Source organism: Capra hircus, unplaced genomic scaffold, assembly GCF_001704415.2.
Source record: "Capra hircus breed San Clemente unplaced genomic scaffold, ASM170441v1, whole genome shotgun sequence".
Lineage (NCBI taxonomy): Eukaryota > Metazoa > Chordata > Mammalia > Artiodactyla > Bovidae > Capra > Capra hircus.
In genome coordinates this window covers 1-18,081 of record NW_017208127.1, presented here as the reverse complement: position 1 = coordinate 18,081, position 18,081 = coordinate 1, and the positions used below count along the sequence as shown (strand labels likewise).

The 18,081-nt window shown below is 55.7% G+C and overlaps 1 protein-coding gene across 2 annotated transcripts; it reads right to left on the bottom strand.

Moving 5' to 3' along the window:
• Positions 1 to 5,154: 5,154 nt before the first annotated feature.
• On the bottom strand, positions 5,155 to 15,185 carry LOC108635143 (serpin B6-like). 2 transcript variants are annotated; one of them, XM_018045414.1, is made up of 7 exons: positions 15,172 to 15,185; positions 11,374 to 11,548; positions 9,804 to 9,953; positions 8,488 to 8,605; positions 7,390 to 7,532; positions 5,844 to 5,999; positions 5,155 to 5,676 (listed from the first exon to the last, which is right to left on the bottom strand). In XM_018045414.1, the coding sequence occupies exons 2-7, from the start codon at positions 11,536 to 11,538 to the stop codon at positions 5,272 to 5,274; spliced, it is 1,137 nt and encodes a 378-aa protein (XP_017900903.1). In that variant the 5' UTR covers positions 11,539 to 11,548; positions 15,172 to 15,185; the 3' UTR covers positions 5,155 to 5,271. The 2 variants fall into 2 exon arrangements, with proteins under 2 accessions (XP_017900903.1, XP_017900901.1); XM_018045412.1 differs by lacking the exon at positions 15,172 to 15,185 and adding an exon at positions 11,917 to 12,044.
• Positions 15,186 to 18,081: the final 2,896 nt, after the last annotated feature.

Genomic DNA, 18,081 nt, shown 5'->3' with positions numbered 1-18,081 from the left:
GATGGGAAGCTTGGTACAATCTGTCTCCACCACTGTTGACGGGAAATACCACCACGGACTTTGCACGTCACCCACTAGGCCCCAAAGGAGAAACCTCCAGACACATCGCTGTGCTGGAGACGTGGTGGGTTCCGACGTGAAAGGGGCCCGATTTCGTGTCCGGCCAGCATTTCTCACAGGCAGCACCGCTGACAAGTGGGGTCTGATGACCATTCCTGACGTGGCCTGTGCCCCTCCACTAGAGGCCAGCTGCGCCTCCCTCCATTAGGACAACAGAAACGCCTCCGGGCGTGCCACCTGTCTTCAAGGGGCACAGTGCCCACCAGCTGATAATGATGTCACAGACTCATTCAGCCCAGGAGGGCACAAACCACGATAACCGGAGGAAGACAGGAAAAGTCTCTTTGGGCTGAATCTAACCTGGCCTGGGGAATACAGGGAAGGGCTTTATATAGAAACGAAAGTGAGAATGCTTCACCAGCAGTTTCACAGAATTTTCCAGACCCAGCGGAGACTTTGTCACGATGAGAGTTTAGGTGATTCCTATATCCCCACCAGCCGACCCCACCCCGGCCAGAGATTACCTGCTCCACGAGCAGAACCAGCATCCCGGAGAACCCCAGTGGGATCCCTGGATGCATCTCAGGTGAACGGCACACACCCTGGCGCTAAGTGCTGTTGTTGATCACATTACATGTGAATTACATACATGATATGGAGCGTATGTTAATGTCCTGCGTACGGCGAGGTTCCAGGACACATTCACCCTGAGTTTGTGGTGATCGGTTATCGGAAACCAAGACACCTGTTTACTCACCTGTTTACTCAGCCAGTCCTGGTTACCAGGGCTCATAACCAGTGACTCTGGGCAACAGGCCCTGGTGGGTGAGAGCCCCGATCCCTGGCACCAGCCGCCAACGCTTCTCTGAGCCGGAACCACGCACACTCAGCTCTCAGAGCCTCAGAGCCCCACACCGGGGGCAGGGCAGGTGTGACCCAGCTCTAAGCAGGGGAGATGTGGCTGAGGAATCGGTGAGTCTGAGCTGAGAACAGCAGAGAGCCCCCGACTGCTGCTGGCCCGCCTTCAGGTTGCTGTCTGCACCACCATCCAGAACAGAGTTCCGCAGAAAAACATGCAGTTCTCGGCGAAGAAGAGCCACATTTAAGTCCCCATGTCCTGAATTGGTTTCCAGAAGTTTTACCTTCATTTTCATTCAAGGATTCTTACAAAAGAAACCCCTTTAGTTCAGTTCAGCTGCTCAGTCACGTCCGTCTTTGTGACCCCATGGAGTGCAGCACACCAGGCCTCCCTGTTCATCATGAACTCCCGGAGCCTGTTCAAACTCATCGAGTCGGTGATGCCATGCAACCATCTCATCCTCTGTCACCCCCTTCTCCTCCAGCCCTCAGCCTTTCCCAGCATCAGGTCTTGTCCAATGAGTCAGGTGTTTGCATCAGGTTGCCAAAATATTGGAGCTTCAGCTTCAACATCAGTCCTTCCGATATTCAGGACTGATTTCCTTTAGGATTGACTGGTTTGATCTCTTTGCAGCGAAGGGACTGTTGAGTCTTCTCCAACCCACAGTTCAGAAGCATCAATTCTCTGACGCTGTCTTTTTATAATCCAACTCTCACATCCATACGTGATTCTGCAGTTTTGAGACTGCTCCATCAAGCTGGAAAGGCCGTCTGTGCCTCTGGGGCTCCTCGGACAAAAGCAGGGCTGGGTGCGTAAGACAAGATGGGGTCGTGACTGTCACACCAGCAGCCTCTGCTACTCGAGGATTTATTTCACTTTGCTTTGCTCAGTCGCTAATTTGTGTCCAACTCTGCGCCCATGGACTGTAGCCCACCAGGCTCCTCTGTCCACAGGGTTTCCCAGGCAAGAATCCTGGAGGGGTGGCCATTTCTTCCTCCAGGGGATCCTCCCGACCAGGGATGAAGCCTTCATCTGCTGTATTGGCAGGCGGATTCTTCACCCGGGAAGCCCAAGGAGCACTGAGGGTGAGCCAAAGGCCAGAGGGACATTGACCCGAGGACGCTGGCTCGGAAGAGGAAGGTGACTATTCCTTCCCAGGAGGGCGGAACATGCCACCTGCACCTGTGACCTCAGATAGCCAAGGAATGTTGCAAGTACAGGCAGAGCGGGCTGCCAGTACCGTCAGGCCCTCCTTCCGGGAGGCTGAGAGTGAGGAGTGGAACTACAGGGCTGGGCAGTGCAGGCGCTAAAGCAGACAGCCACCACTTTCCGGCGGTTTCTGAGGTTTGAACAGAGAGAGAGGAAGGGAGGGGAGCCTGTGCTTGCTGCAGGAGGTGGGGGAAGGGAAGAGCTCTGTGCAGCTGAGTCCACAGGCCTCTGGAGGAAAGCGCCTCCTCCTTAGGGACCTCAGTCATTGTCAGCTGACTACACCTGGCCCCTCACGAGCTGGCGGCCAGTCTGCCTTACTCAGAGTCGACTCATTTAATCTTCATCTCCTGTAAAAACTACCTTCACGGCAACACCTCGATGGGTGTTAGACCAATTAACTGGTCCTCTGAGCCAGTCAAGGTGACACACAAAATTAACTGTCACACTGGGCTACCTCGTTTTTCCAGTGGTCATGTATGGATGGGAGAGCTGGACCATAAAGAAAGCTGAGCACCAAATAGTGATGCTTTTGAACTGTGGTGGTGGAGAAGAATCTAGAGAGTCCCTTGGATTGCAAGGAGATCCAACCAGTCCATCCTAAAGGAAATCAGTTTTGAATGTTCATTGGAAGGACTGATGCTGAAGCTGAAACGCCAATACTTTGGCCACCTGATGGGAAGATCTGACTCACTGGAAAAGACCCTGATGCTGGGAAAGACTGAAGGGAAGAGGGGAAGGGACGGCAGAGGATGAGATGCTTGGATGGCATCACCGACTCGCTGGACATGAGTTTAAGTAAGCTCCGAGAGTTGGTGATGGACAGGGAGGCCTGGCGTGCTGCAGTCCGTGGGCTTGCAGAGAGTCAGACACGACTGAGTGACTGAACTGTGCTATCTCTTTCTCTCATGGAAACACATGCTGTGTGGAGTTGAAAAGCCAACTATAGAAATATCCCAACCAAAATGTGTATATATTTTAATGTGAAAAGACTGGATTGAGGTCTTTCATTTCTCAGGATTTGCTTTGCACTTGCCTGGTACTCAGCATCTGAAAAAAAGACTATTTTTCTCCATAAAAATTCTGTAGTCCACGGCAGGACTGGCTCCGTAATTTGCAGGGCTGGTGCAAAATGAGAATGCAGGACCCTCTGCTCAAAAGCTGTAAAGACTCTGAAGACAATGAAAGCAGAGCACTGAGCCGGGGGTCCTTCTCGGGGGCCCAGGGAGGCCCACTGGCCACCCCTCCTTGAAGCCAGAGCTGGTCACAGACAAGATCAACCGGGAGGACGGTAAGTGACGGCGAGCGTGGCTCGGTCACGTCTGACTCTCTGCGCCCCCGAGTTTGTGGGATTCTCCAGGCCGGAATCCTGGAGTGGGGAGCCAGTATCTCCCGGGGACCTTCCCAACCCAGGGATCGAAGCCCGGTCTCCCGCACTGCAGGCGACTCTTCCCGGCCTGAGCCACCATGGAAGGACTATGACGAGGACAGGAATTCCGAGTTTATTGATGACAAACGCACGGGAGATTATAAGGCAATTCTATTAAAATTTTAATAGGATCATATTGAAAAATCCAGTTTTGAGGAAACTGCCAATGACATTTAACGGAGTAGATCCAGCTAAGAGAGAGATGGGCAGAGGCCGAGCTGTGTGACAGGGTCTGTAACACCCGGGACCACGGCGTCCATCCTCACAGGTCGCTGCTGACGGCCTGATGGGGACGAAGGACAGACGCCTCGGACCCTGGCTGGACAGACAGCTCACTTCAGGCGACAGTGGGCACAGGCTAGGGGGAGGCGGGCGCTGATGCCACTGGCCCCGCTGCCCGCTCCCAAGGGCAGCGTCTCTGTAGCCTGTCTCTCCTCAAAACTCAGTGCTGACTTGGGCACAGCAGAGACAGTGGACTAGAGACAGGCTGAGAATGTGGGTCACACCATCAGGTTAGACGGAGCCCAGCTCCTGATGACGCCACAGGGAGGCCAGTGGACCCCGCACCGCTCTCCACCCGAACCTCAGCATCGGCTGGGTGTGGGCCCCACGTCTCAGCAGGGAACACGGGCGGCTGCAGAAAGCTTCATGCAGTGTAGTCGCTCATTCGTGTCCGACTCTTTGGGATCCCATGGCCTATAGCACGCCAGGCCTCCCAGTCCATCACCAACTCCCGGAGTTACTCAAACTCATGTCCATTGAGTTGGTGAATGCATCCAACCATCTTATCCTCTGTCATCCCCTTCTCCTCCTGCCTTCAGTCTTTTCAAGTGAGTCAGCTCCTCGCATCAGGGGCCAAAGTACTGCTGTTTCACGTTTAGCATCAGTCCTTGCACTGAACCTTCAGGACTGATTTCCTTTAGGATGCACTGGTTGAAACCTTAGCCGCCTCCTTCTCTCCAACACCCGTGGGAGGATGGAATGTCACCCGGCGTGCATCTATGACATGCTCTGAAACGCCCCCATCTCGTGAACAGGGCCTGTCTGCTCATCTCTGACCCCAGGGGGCAACTGAACATGCTCAGAGAGTGTGGACGGTCAAGCACTTGAACAGGCCTCTGACCACAGACCCTCCAATGCAGACACAGTGGCTCGGGGATGGACTTCTCCCGGTCTGGGTCCACGGCCCTCCCCTGTTCTGCTGGTTTCTGGAGGGCTCACGTTCGGGGGTCTCTGAGGCCCGCTCCCCCTCCCCGGGGCTGCCGTGGCCTCTGCTTCACTCTGGTCTCAGGAGCAGGGCCACTGAGCAGAGGAGACAAGGAAGCCCCGCTCATCCTTCCAGGCCTGGAGCAGAGCGCGCTCCCCAAGGACCTGGACGGGGCGGGCGGAGGGAGCACCCAGAGAGCAGGAGCCAGTGCTCCCCACCGGCAGGACCACTGAGCGCCCGCCTCCGATGGCAGCTGCAGCTCCGAGAAGGCACGGGACACAAAAAGACACACACACAGGTACACACACACACACACACACACACAAAGATACACACAGACACACACAGACACGCACAGAGACAGACACACACACACACACAGACACACACACATAGGCAGTCACAATCAGCCTTTTATTTGTGGACTTTTGCCAAGGTCACTTGGGGTTCCAGGCTCTTCGCAGAGATTGGGGAGAGCCGTGAGGAGCACCGGGGGCCCCCACCACCTCGTCACGGCGAGCAGAAGCGGCCGCAGAACAGGATGGCCCCGGTGTTGCCGTGCTGGATGAAGAAGAGGAAGGGGCGGTCGGCACAGAACCGGGGCACGACACTGAGGGAGCGCATCATGACCACCACCCCTGTGGCAGCTGCGGCCTCCGTGCCCTCCTCGGTGACCTCCACGAAGGACTTGTGCACGACCTTGGACAGGTACAGTTCTCGGCGGGACGACATCCCTCTGAAATCAGCCTGGGCCTCCTCGAAGGCGTCGGTCATTCCCAGTTCTTGGAGGACACACTCCATGTCGTAAGTCTCCTCCAGGGTGAACCGGGGAAGAAACACCTCCACCTCCTCCTCGTCCATCGCATCCGGCTTCGTCCACGCAACGAATTTCTCATAGGTCAGGGCCTTCTCCACCTGGAGGAGAAGGTAGAAGATCTCAGGGTCTGCAGCAGCCCTGCCCCAGGGACGGTCTGCTGTGACCCACACACCGTGCCCTGCAGGCCACACGCGAGTTCCCCGAGCCCAATGCCCAGCAGAGATCGGGACGAGAGCCGAGCCCCAGGCCACAGATGCCTGGTTACCGTGTACACGTCAGTGCTTTCACTGGGCAGCAGGATGACCATGTTCAGCTCTTGGCCGACGTAGGGAAGCACCAGAATCTGGGTGCTTATTTCTTCAATGTAGGTTATTTTACAGGTGGACTTCTTGAACATCATTTGCACAGGTTTCTCCACATTCTATAAAGGAAATGGATAAACGTTAACTTGAAACAAGACCCGTGGACATGCGGGACGAGTCATCAGACCCGGCCCCCTGCACCCACACACACTGTCTTGTCTCCAGAGCCCCCTCAGCTCCGCGTCGTCAGCTTGTCTGCGCGGCTCCAGCTCCCACCCCTGGTTCCCAGCGCTCAGGCCTCAGGATGCTGTTCTCCTGCTGACCCAGGAGGGCTCCACTCAGACGTTCCCAGCAGGACCTCGCCCCCGGCTCCTGCCTGCCTGACGTCCTCATCTGGACGCAAAGGAGCCTCCAGCTCGGCTCGCACACTGGCGGCTCGTGTCCCCTCCGCCTGCTCCATCTGAACGTTCCCACCTCTGCTCATGGCGACACCACTCATCCCGCCGTCAAACTCTGCCGTGTCCTGGGCGCCTGGCCTTCCCACCCACAGCTGACCATGAACAACCATGTGGGCTCTGGTTTTAAAGACAACAGGGCTGCCTGGTGGCTCAGGGGCAAATAATCGGCCTTCCGATGCAGGAGACACAGGCTCCAGCCCTGGTCTGGGAAGACCCCACAGCCCAGGGGCTTCTAAGCCCACGGGCCACAGCTACTGAGCCTGGGCTGAGAGCCCGGGAGCCGCAGCTCCTGCGGTCACGGGCCCAGAGCCCGAGCTCCACACCAGGAGAAGCACCAGCAGGAGAAGCCCGAGCCCCGAGCCCAGAGGGCCTCCGCCACAGCAGCAGCAGGAAAGGCTGAGCGGCAAGGAGCCCCGCACAGCCGAGTAAATAGATACAAGGATCAGAAAACCACAAGGCAATCTCACTTGTGCTTCCTACCCCCGCCACTCTCAGCCCAGCCACCGTCCTCAGGAAAACTTCCAAGCAACCTCCCGGGTCCTGCACACGGGCCGAGGGGCTCTGGGGGATCAGAGCCACTGTGAGGGGCCATGGGCTCTGTGAGAGTCAGAGGAGGGACACAAGAACCAGGAACCCGGGTCGTGGAGACCGCTAGGAAGGCTCCTGGACGCCCTGCAGAGAAAGGCGTCTGTGTAGGTAGCTCCTGATGGGAGTGGTCAGCCAGTAGGATCTAGGCCCATGAGCATCACAGCCACGGTCTGGAGTTTGAACTGGGTCTCGGGGGCTCTAGCAGGCCCAGAGAGCTGCGAGCTGCCCCGTGGGATGTGCTATACAAGATGGAATACCTGCCGCACGGACCGCCCCTGATGATACCTCAGAGGAGGAGCAGGGGGAGAGGAAGCAAGGGTTTGCCCGGATCCACATCTGGGCCGCCAAGGCCAGAAGAGGCTCACGTTCCTGAAGGTCAGCCTCCTGGCACGATCCATAAACCAAGGGGACCCCAGGGACCATTTCCAAAACCTCCTTCGCTTTATGAAACATTCTTGTTCACCTTGCTGACTCTGAATGGCCTTTCCTCAGTATGCTCTTTGTTAAACTGTTTTTCCCAGTTTCCTTTGAAGTAGATGGCATTCACGAGAACCAGACGTGTCGCAGGGTTAACTGAATTTGCAGACAGCAAATCTCTAATTTTACCTGCACGGAAGAGTTAAAGGACCAGTTAGCTAACAGGGTTTCCTGGTGAGGTGCTGGGCAGGGTAGTTACTGGCCCGCCCCCTGAAGGAGTCAGTGCCCAGACCAGAGGGTTCACTGTCCCCCAGACAACCACGTGCAGCGAGTTGTCTGTTTACTCGGTAAGTTGGGTCCCACTCTTTGTGACCCCGTGGACTGTAGCCCACCAGGCTCCTGCACCCATGGGGTTCCCCAGGCAAGAATACGGGAGCAGGTTGCCATTTCCTCCTCCAGGGGATCTTTCTGACCCAGGGATCCAACCCGCCTATCCTGCTCTGGCAGGTGATTCTTTGCCATCTGAGCCACCAGGGAGACCCATGCAGGGAGCCTGGCCTGAAAGCAAAATCAGGGACAAAAACCTTCAAGTCTCTGCTCAGAAAAATACCATGAGTTGCATAAAACACATAAAATGAACAAATAATAAGGGCAGAACTATTCACAGGGACAGAAAAAGGAATGTTCGGTCTACAGCGTGAGGGGACCCTCCTGAAGGGGAGAGGTCGGAGCCAGTGTGGAGAGCACGGAAACGAAGAAGCGCAGGCGGCCCAGGGCCTGACCGCGTGTCCTGCAGTGACGCTCAGCGACCCGCAGAGCACGCACTCTGCTGGACAGGCAGGGAGGTGGCGCCGCATCCAGAGTCTGCCTTCCACCCTTGTGAAAAGGCAGACTATAGGAACATTAACCACAACAGCCAAAAGTCAGAGTGTGATTGCTCTGGAAGAGGTGCACCGAAGATTGATGAGGAGGCGGAAAGCTGGAGAAATTGGTTGCTGATTAAATTTCAGAAGTGGATTTGAAAGTTTCCAGTTCTTTAGAGAAAAAGCCATTTCTGTTTACATTCGATGGTTTTGGGAGGGAACTGATGGAAAATAAGACCGATTCAAATACTGTGCAAACAGAAGTAGTGACACGTCCTCACCTTCTGTCTTTTCAGCTACCCAGGTGTTTATGTGCTTCCTGGACTCCTCCGTAGCGCTGACAAAGTCCAGCTCTTCCATCTCTGCTTGGTAGAACATGCGGCAGGCATCTTTGAAAGACTAGGAGAGACCGAATGACAGAGTCATGTGGCTACCGAAACAGACAACGCCAACAGCCTACTTCTTCACTGCACCAAATCTCGACACAGATCATTTGAAGGTTACTTGTGTAATGGACAAACGAATGTGCGAAATTAACCTTCAATCCGTGTCTCAGTTTTCAGCTACACTGAATAAATAACTGAGTAAAGCTCAGGCTTCCCAGGTGGCACAGTGGAAAGAATACGCCTGCCAATGTTGGAGACGAGGGTTTGATCTCTCTGTGGGAAGATCCCCTGGAGAAGGAAATGGTAACCCACTCCAGTATCCTTGCCTGGACAATCCCATGGACAGAGGAGCCTTGTGGGCTACAGTCCCTGGGGTCGCAAAGAGTCAGACACAACTGAGCGACTAAGCAACAACAACACAGCCATTCAGGGCAACGTGGCAACACTGCCGCCAGCACGCGTTCCGGGCTTCCCTCCTGTGTGACCCTGGAAAGGTCGCTGCGTCTCTCTGGTTCCTTGCCCCCTGGAGGTAGCTACGTCTCAGAGGTGCTCTGAGGACCGGGGGAATTGGCTCTGTCCGATGTCACGTGGCTGAGTTCTCCCCACACCGTGGACCCTGCATCTTGTGGTCCGGGAGCCTCATTTCATAGAACCCTCACGTCGTTCAGGCTCTGCCAACCTACTGCTCCACTCTTAATCGGGGCTTTTGAAAAGGACGTCAGTGTCTCAGTCTAAGAAAATAGTCTGAAAGCAAAGTGGTCTCCTCCAAGTCGATACCCCATCATACCCTTGGTGATTTCAACAGCTTTTAGACACATCTGAAAACAAGGGCCTGCTTCTTAATTACTGTTTAGTAAGTAATGACCAGGTAAAAAGCAAACTAAAGGAATATCTAATTATACACTGTGATTGGTATTGTATCCTTGGAACACTCGATCACTATGAAATAACAGACAAATATTTTGAATGTTTTATTTTATAGCCCATATCAAAATAACACTTTAAACATCAATGATTTTCTTCAATATCCTCTAGAAAAGAAAGGAACTTAAGGAGCGGTTCCGGGAAGCGAGAGGTCGTGACTGGGGTCCCACATCCCGCCCACCGCGTGGGTCTCAGCCCACAAGGCCTCTCTGCACCACAAGACCCGCCTCCCGTCTGCACAGGACCTCGGTCTCTATCTGCCTCCGGCAATCAGGAGTATGACTTACCGAGAGGAAATCATAAGTCTTCTCTCCAAAAAGCCTGTTGGCGGTTCTGAGCAAGTACTGTGTGCCGGTCCTATTAACTTCACTGAGAAGCTTCTGGAAACCCTGGTGGATATCTTCACCTCCGCCACTGCTCTTGCTTAGGGAAAGCGTCTGAAATCAAAAACAGATAATACCCTCCACTGCAGTACGCCCTGACTACAGGAAATGGACACAACACTGAAGTCAGCCTAAACACCGCACTGATCCTCAAGGCAGCTTGAAACAAGACTTACGCAAATAAAGGCGCATTGGCTCTGGGAAGGCCCCCAGCCCACCTCCCGCTCGGGCTCAGGCAGCGACGGTGGGTGCAGAAATGCCCCTGGGCGAGTCCAGGGCCCTGTGCTCGCGGTCTGCCTGCAGATGGGCCCCGGACAGGCCGCCTGTCTCTGCACAAACAGGCCACGTCTTCAGTCTGGACTGCCCTCGGGATGGGCTCCAACCAGCGGGAGACAGGAGAAGTGGCTCTTCCAGGCCCGGGCCTTCGTAGAGGCCTGGCACCTCTACGTTCGCTGTCTTGCCCCTGTTGCCATGGTGCAGAAATGCCCAGGCATCCTGCTGGGGCCTCATGACAATGCGGTAGAGCAGACACACAGAGGAGAGTGCCTAGCGGATCGGGGCCTCTCCTACACCAGGAGGAGCCAAGTGAGCACCGTGTGGCCAGGCCGCAGAGTCCCAAGCACGGTCCCGGTCGTGGGCGGTTTGTCCGGGAGCCACAGAGAGAAGGTCCAGACAGCTGTCTGGCACAGTTCCAAAGTAACACATAGCTAAAGCCTGGGCACGGGCTTTGTACCCAGCAGCCGGCTGAGGCTGGAGGGCCGGGGGCACCACTGCTGGAGGAGAGGAGGCCGGGTGGGAGCCCCGGAGAGAGGCCCGTGCAGGGCGGGAAGGCCGGCCCTCCCAATGGAATCGGAATCTGCACAGGAGGTGCCCAGAGAGAGGGCGGCCCCTTCAGAGCCTGGGAGAGCGGGAGGGGAGACAGTGCCGAGCTCAAGAGGGGACTGCTCCCTTTTCAGCAGGACTTAAAGGGAATACGTGCGTCTCCCAGGTGGCGCAGTGGGAAAGGATCCACCTGCCAGGGCAGGAGACAAGACTCGTGGGTTCCATCCCTGGGTCGGGAAGATTCCCTGGAAGAGGACATGCGGGAAGACTGTGACCCCCAGGGAGCCAGAGGTCAGCGCCCCGCCACCACTGTGGCCCAGGAGCTGACGTCCACACCCTGTGCAGCCCGCCCGGGCTGGCTCTGGGCGTCTCAGCAGGACGGGCCTCAGTCAGCAGGGCCTTGAGCAGCGGGTCCGAGCAGAGGCTCGATGAACGCTTGCTCGTTCAAGCCTGTCTTGCTGGAATCGGGTGCTGCACTGTCAGGAGCCCCAGGCCACACGCCAGACAGACACTGGAGGGGCGCCCAGGGAGGGGGACACAGGGGAGTAGGCCTGGCTGTCGAGCAAGGTCTTTGGATTCGGATTGCGGACACCGGCTCACCAACCAAAGAAAGAGCATCAGCCACCGCCCACAACCGGCTTCCCGAACGTACCTGGCACATCTGTGCTGCGGTGTTGACCCTGGCCCCCATGAGGACCATGGCCAGGGCAGAGGAGATGCTTAGGGGTGAGATAAACACATTTTTCGAGCTGTCCGCACCCAGCTTTTTCAGAAGGGTCAAGGCAAAGGTGCCGTTTGATGCTGACAGCGCATCCATGCTGGCGAGGCTGAAAGGATGGATATAAAATCAGTGTCACGCAAATTCAGGCCACAGGTCGACCGCGTCTCACGCTGCTCTTAACTGTTGTTAGCACTGACGTTCTACCTCGACCAATAAGCAGGTACTCGCACAAAACACGGTTTCCTCGGGGTTTCCCCTGCTGCCCCAGGCCCAGGCCCTGCTGATCCTGCTTTGGACAAGGGCCTTGGGACGCACCCACGTCCACCTCCAACGCCCTGCCTCGGAGGTCAACAGCCCTGCTACGGAGGGTGTTTGGTCTAGAACAGGACACTGTGGGAATGGGCTGGGGTGCACGAGGGTTCAGGGCCTTTCTGTGCATGCTGGGAAGGGATAACAGCTGAGCCTGACACCGACCTGGGAGAGACAGAGCAGGTGAGCCTGAGGAAAGCGCGTGAAGCTGCAGGGCGTGCAGGCTGGCAACCCCGCTCCAGGCCCTGCGTCAGCTCCCTGATTTCTGCTCCCTGCATGAGGACGGGGGCGCACAGGGTAATGTCTGCTCTTGATGGCGTGCAGGGCAGCTCACGCAAATGACTGCACTGCAGCACACTGATTGCTCTGAAGTAAAGAGACTATGCCAAAGCCTTTGAGTGTGTGGATCACAATAAACTGTGGGAGATTCTGAAAGAGATGGGAATACCAGATCACGGACCTGCCTCTTGAGAAACCTGTATGCAGGTCAGGAAGCAAATATTAGAATTGGACATGGAACAACACACTGGTTCCAAATAGGAAAAGGAGTACGTCAAGGCTGTATATTGTCACCTGCTTATTTAACATATATGCAGAGTACATCATGAGAAACGCTGGGCTGGAAGAAGCACAGGCTGGAATCAAGATTGCCGGGAGAAATATCAATAACCTCAGATATGCAGATGACACCACCCTTATGGCAGAAAGTGAAGAGGAACTCAAAAGCCTCTTGATGAAAGTGAAAGAGGAGAGCGGAAAAGTTGGCTTAAAGCTCAACATTCAGAAAACGAAGATCATGGCATCTGGTCCCATCACTTCATGGCAAATAGATGGGGAAACACTGGAAACAGTGACAGACTTTATTTTGTTTTTTGCTCCAATATCAGTGCAGATGGTGATTGCAGCCATGAAATTAAAAGACGCTTACTCCTTGGAAGGAAAGTTATGACCAACCTAGATAGCATATTCAAAAGCAGAGACATTATTTGCCAACAAAGGTCCATCTAGTCAAGGCTATGGTTTTTCCTGTGGTCCTGTATGGATGTGAGAGTTGGACTGTGAAGAAAGCTGAGCGGCGAAGAATTGATGCTTTTGAACTGTGGTGTTGGAGAAGACTCTTGAGAGTCCCTTGGACTGCAAGGAGATCCAACCAGTCCATTCTGAAGGAGATCAGCCCTGGGATTTCTTTGGAGGGAATGATGCTGAAGCTGAAACTCTAGTACTTTGGCCACCTCATGCGAAGAGTTGACTCATTGGAAAAGACTCTGATGCTGGGACGGATTGGGGGCAGGAGAAGGGGACGACAGAGGATGAGATGGCTAGATGCCATCACAGACTCGATGGACCTGAGTCTGAGTGAACTCCAGGAATTGGTGATGGACAGCGGGGCCTGGCGTGCTGCGATTCATGGGGTCGCAAAGAGTCGGACACAACTGAGTGACTGAACTGAACTGAAAGAGTCTTGAGAAACAGCTGGTGCAAAAAGCTGACGCTGCCCTTCTTCTGCTCCCCCTGGAGCTAAAAATAAATCTCCACGTGGAAATACCGTCCCTGTACCAGGAGGTAGAGAGACATCTTTACGGCCAAAGAGGGGAAAGCAAGGCCCAAAGGCTGTACAAGAAACCAGCAAACCTGATACTTCACGACCTTGCTGCCCCAGGCAAAGGCCCTTGTCTGTCAAATCTTCACACACACAAAGCTGCCTGCCTGGTCACTTCTTGAGCCTTGTATCTTCAATGTTCGCACAAAATTCAGTGGGGTTGGTTTTCTGCTATTGATTTGTCTTAGGTCAATTTAATTACTCGACCAGCCAGGAAGAACGTAGAGGAGAAGACTCACTACCGTTACACACATCCTCTTCCAGCTTTAATATCCAATTGGTTGCTTTCTATCTAAGTCGAGTCCGACTCTTTTGTGATTCGTGGACTACTACCTGGCCCCTCTGTCCATGGATTTTCCAGGCAAGAATACTGGACTGGGTTGCCATTTCCTTCTCCAGGGGATCTTTCCAACCCAGGGATTGAACCTGACGCTCCTGCCTTGCAGAAGGATTCTTTCCACTGAGCCACCAGGGCAGGCGTTAATATCCAATACCTTAACACTAATACAGAGAAAAGCAGAAGGTCACTTGTCTTCAAAGGCCACAGTGAGGCCGGTAATAGTTGTTTTTCTCTACTGGCAACAGTTGCTGATGGTCGTTAAAGGTGAGAGCATACCCACTCCCTGTAAAATCGCTAAACTGAAAAGGAGGGGATGAATCAGTGAGGCCCAAGCCCTTTGTGTATGTAGCGCGCTCTTAGTGCAAGCAGAAAAGAACAGTGGCTCCATTTACGCTCGTTTCACTCTAGTGTTACTGGCTGGAGTGGTCAGGCCAGAAGCTGAGCTGCAATACAACACTTAGGACTGGAACTGGCCTCTTCTGGTTCTAAATACTTAGTTTACATGGCCAGTATGACTGAAACCATGGCCTTTCTCTGGGGTGGTATAACGCTGAGGGTGCAGTTAGTCACCAGTTGTGGGGAATCCTGGACACGCCACGCCCCAGAACACTGATAACCACAGCCCTTCCTGTTCATGGGGACCTTAGTCCAAGGGTTACTTATCACACGCCCTCTCCGCCTCGGCCTAAAGCACACCAGCGGAGAGGCACACAGTAGGGCCAGGTACCACTGGGCTGGAAGCCAAAGTCCCAGCAGAACCCGGCCTCCCCAGCAGCTCAGTAATTCTGGCAGCATGTGAAGGTTCATTTCCCATACTTTTTATCCCTCAAAGTAGAGCTTTATGTGGGCGGGGGGTGGGGGGGGGCGGAGAGAAGGGAAGAAAGTAACTCAGGTGCCAACTTATCCAGCACCCAGGTGCGACTAAAGTTTCTCCCAGGCCCTCTTGGCCCTGAAGATGCCCACTCTCGGAATACTGCGCCTGCAGCGTGTCTAGCGAAAACAAAACCAGCCGTAACAAGCTCTGAAAGGGTCCTCACGATCATCCTCGCAGGCCTGAGGGACCCTGAGCGCAGGCCGCGCGGTGGGCGGGAGACCGCTGGGCCCCGGGGCCACTGGGCACTCAGGCCGGCTCCTATCCGCCCTCCGAGTCCCCCGCCCCTGGCTCCCCGGGTCCCCAACGCCCGGCGCTCTCCGAGGGTCACCTGGGCACTCAGGCGGGCTCCTATCCGCCTTCCGGCCTCCACCTTGGTCCCCGCGTCCGCAACGCCCAGGCGCTGGCCGAGGGTATCTGGGCACCGCCCCAGGCGGGTCCTCCGGTCCCCGGTCCCGGACGGCGGCGCCGTCACACTCACCAGGTCACCACATCCGCCGCGGCCGCCTGATCCTAAAGAACACCCAGCCCGGCACGCGCCCCCCGCAGCCGCCCGCCGCCCGCCTCGCCCGCAGGCCGGTTCCGCGGCCCCAACATCCCCAAACGTACCTGAGCGCTGCCGGAGCGGGGCTGGGCATGGACGCAGGCGCCGGGGCGTAAATACCCCGCCGAGAGGGGCGGGCCGGGCCGCACCCGGCTGGACCGGAGAGAGGGACCAACCGGGAGGGACGGGCCCGAGCGGGAGGGGCGGGGCGGGCGGGTCCGGAGGGCAAGGCGGAGCGGGAGAGGCGTGGCCTAGCGGGAGGGGCGTGGCCTAGGGGAGGGGCGGGGAGGGCCGGAACGGAGAGCGGGACCGAAGGGAGGGGTGGGGGCCGAGGCGGGAGGTAGCGGGCCAAGCGGCAGGGGCGGGGCAGACGGGAAGGGGCGGGGCGGGCAGGACAGGATAGCGGGGGCTCGGGCAGGAGGGGCGGGGCGATTAGGGCCCGGAGGGCGGGCGGGGGCCGGGCCGACCGAAGGGCTCGGCTCGAGCTGGAGGGCCGGGGGTCGAGCGGGAGGGGCTGGGCAGAGGGGGAGGGCCGGGCCCGGCCGAACCGGACCGAACTGGGCCGGAGGGCGGTGCCGCATGGTTGGGGCGGAGCCGAACAGCAGGGGCGAGCCAGGCGCCAGGTGAGCCGCGGGTCCGGTCCGGCCGCATGCGGGGACCGCTACCCGGGGCCGCAGGAGGAGCGAAGGCCCGGCCCTAGGAGGCCCTTCAGCGGGCGAGCCCGGGGTCTTCGCGGGGCGCACGGGCTGATACTTGGTCCTGAGAGGCCGCCGCCCGGGCACGTGGGCTTGAGTCTCCTGCGCGAAGCCAGGCGCGCTCCTCCCGGTGCACAGAGGCCCGTGTGAACCAAGCAGGGTGGAACCCTGGCCTGCCCGCCCAGGCGCAGCCTTGGCGGGCGGACAGGGCGCCGGTGACCGCAGTGGGGAAATTAGCGACCTCGTCTGAAACATGACAGGTTCAGTTGGGAAACCCTGGGAGAGCTGGGAGCGTCCCTGGTGGGCTCAGAGAGTAAAGAATCGGCCCGCAGCATAGGAAGACCCAGGTTGGATCCCTGGGTGGGGAAGACTTGCCTGGAAAAGGAAAAGGCAGCCCACTCCAGTATTCTTGCCTGGAGAATCCCATGGACAGAAGAGCCTGGCACCATTGCAAAGACTCGGACTTACCACGCACACACAGGACTGTTCAAGTCTGAGTGTAGGCTGTCAGCCCAGTTTGGTGATGGATGCACTGTTAATTCTCCCTATTGTTTCTATTCTCTTCTTTTAATGACCACACATTGAAATCAAACCAGATGACCCTCTATTAAAAGTTGAAATTGTTTATTGTGTATGACAAGTGTTTCTTTTGTTAATGAATCCTTCAAACCTAAAACGAAAGTAAAACTTGCAGCGAAACAGTTAGTGTCTCGTGTTTAGAGAATTCGCTTCAAATGTACAAATGATGTCCACAAAGTTTGTCTTTGTGACCCCGGCCAATTCATCCCTGGTGCGAACCCTGACAGAGCCCCTGATCCTCAGAAAGAAAAGGACATGTTCTTTCCCCACTTGTCCCCAGGTAGGGGGCTGGCTTCTTCTCCTTCCATTTCAAAGGACGCAGCACTCCCTGGAAAGTGCAAGTAAAAAGAGCCTGTTAGGCCTGCCTCAGGCAGTCTGAATTTCCAGCCAGAGCTCTGGAACCAGGAACAAAGGAGGCTGACCGAGGGTCTAAACACAGCTTTGTCATTTGTGAATTGGGGATTGCTACAAGTCAGTGTTTTCATTCGCTGTGCTTTATTTTTGAAAATAACCTTTCTTTCAAATGTTGGAAATAATACATTGGCAAAGATACGTTTAGAAAGCACGTCCAACCCATATCCGGGTCACTTAACACAAGTCAGTTTTGACACACACAGCAACTCACCAGACCAGACCACAGAGCAGCCACTAAACGTCCGCCTGGGTCAGTCAGCATTCTGTCCTGCTGAGGCTTCAGCTCCAACACAGAAGGAGAGGGTGCTCACCTCCTCACCGCAGGTTCTACCGGGACATTTGCACCACTAATAGGATTGTTTCTAAGTGAATTTTCCAGCGTTGCCTGAACTGACTGACTCATGAAATGCTAGAGAATATCTGCCTGATGTCCGTGGTGGAGATGCATGCAGATTGATAAGGCTGTCTGAAAATAGTGCACTGGGGGCTTAGATGCATAACAAAAAAAGACACCCTAATGGGTGAGAGACCAGCGATGATTAGGTCTATTGCTTACTGATTCATGCTAATTAAGTGGATATTTACTAAACATCTGTAATGCAAAGCTCTAGACGAGTCCAGGGGTGGAACCTCTGGCCTCCAATGGAGGATGAAATAAGTTCCAGGATATAAGCTCCAGGCAGCTATCTATATCTGGCTTCCTTAGAGACAGTGACCCCTGGGATGTTTCCCACAAACAACAGAAGTAATCCAGATGACACAGAGCATATCTGGTTAGCAACCCTCAGTATTTACAAGCTTTTCAGATCTTATGGCCCAGCAGTACTTGCAGAGAAACTGCAGCAGCCCCCCAGAGATTCAGCCGTGAAACGTGCTCAAGGCCTGGTCCTTCTGAAAGAGAGACCAGGTGGGCAGCAGACAGCACACCATGACGTGGACACAGAGCGGGGATCCTTCATATGGACAGACGCCTGAACTTGCCTTTAGCCAGTGTGTGCTCACTTAGTCATAGCCAACCATTTGCAAGCCCCCGTGGGCCATGCACTGTAGCCCTCCAGGCTCCTCTACCCGTGGGATTTGCCAGGCGAGAATATTGCAGTGGGCTGCCACTTCCTTCTCGGGGGGTCTTCCTGACTCAGGGATCGAACCCACAGCTCCTGCTTTTCTAGAGAGCAGGTGGATGTTTTCCCAGTGTGCACCTGTGCAGTGACAGGTCATTAAGAAGCGGGTTAAAATCAGACTCTGCCCAAAGAGAAAAATTGATGAGACTGCACCCTCCTTGGGGCA

Excerpts from the sequence above, each read along its gene's own strand:
- LOC108635143 (XM_018045412.1), bottom strand. The coding sequence starts at position 12,029 with ATGCAGGGAGCAGAAATCAGGGAGCTGACGCAGGGCCTGGAGCGGGGT. Across the intron at positions 9,954-11,373 it reads CCGCAGCACAGATGTGCCAG|ACGCTTTCCCTAAGCAAGAG; the intron begins GTACGTTCGGGA and ends TTTTGATTTCAG. Across the intron at positions 8,606-9,803 it reads AGACTTATGATTTCCTCTCG|TCTTTCAAAGATGCCTGCCG; the intron begins GTAAGTCATACT and ends GGTCTCTCCTAG.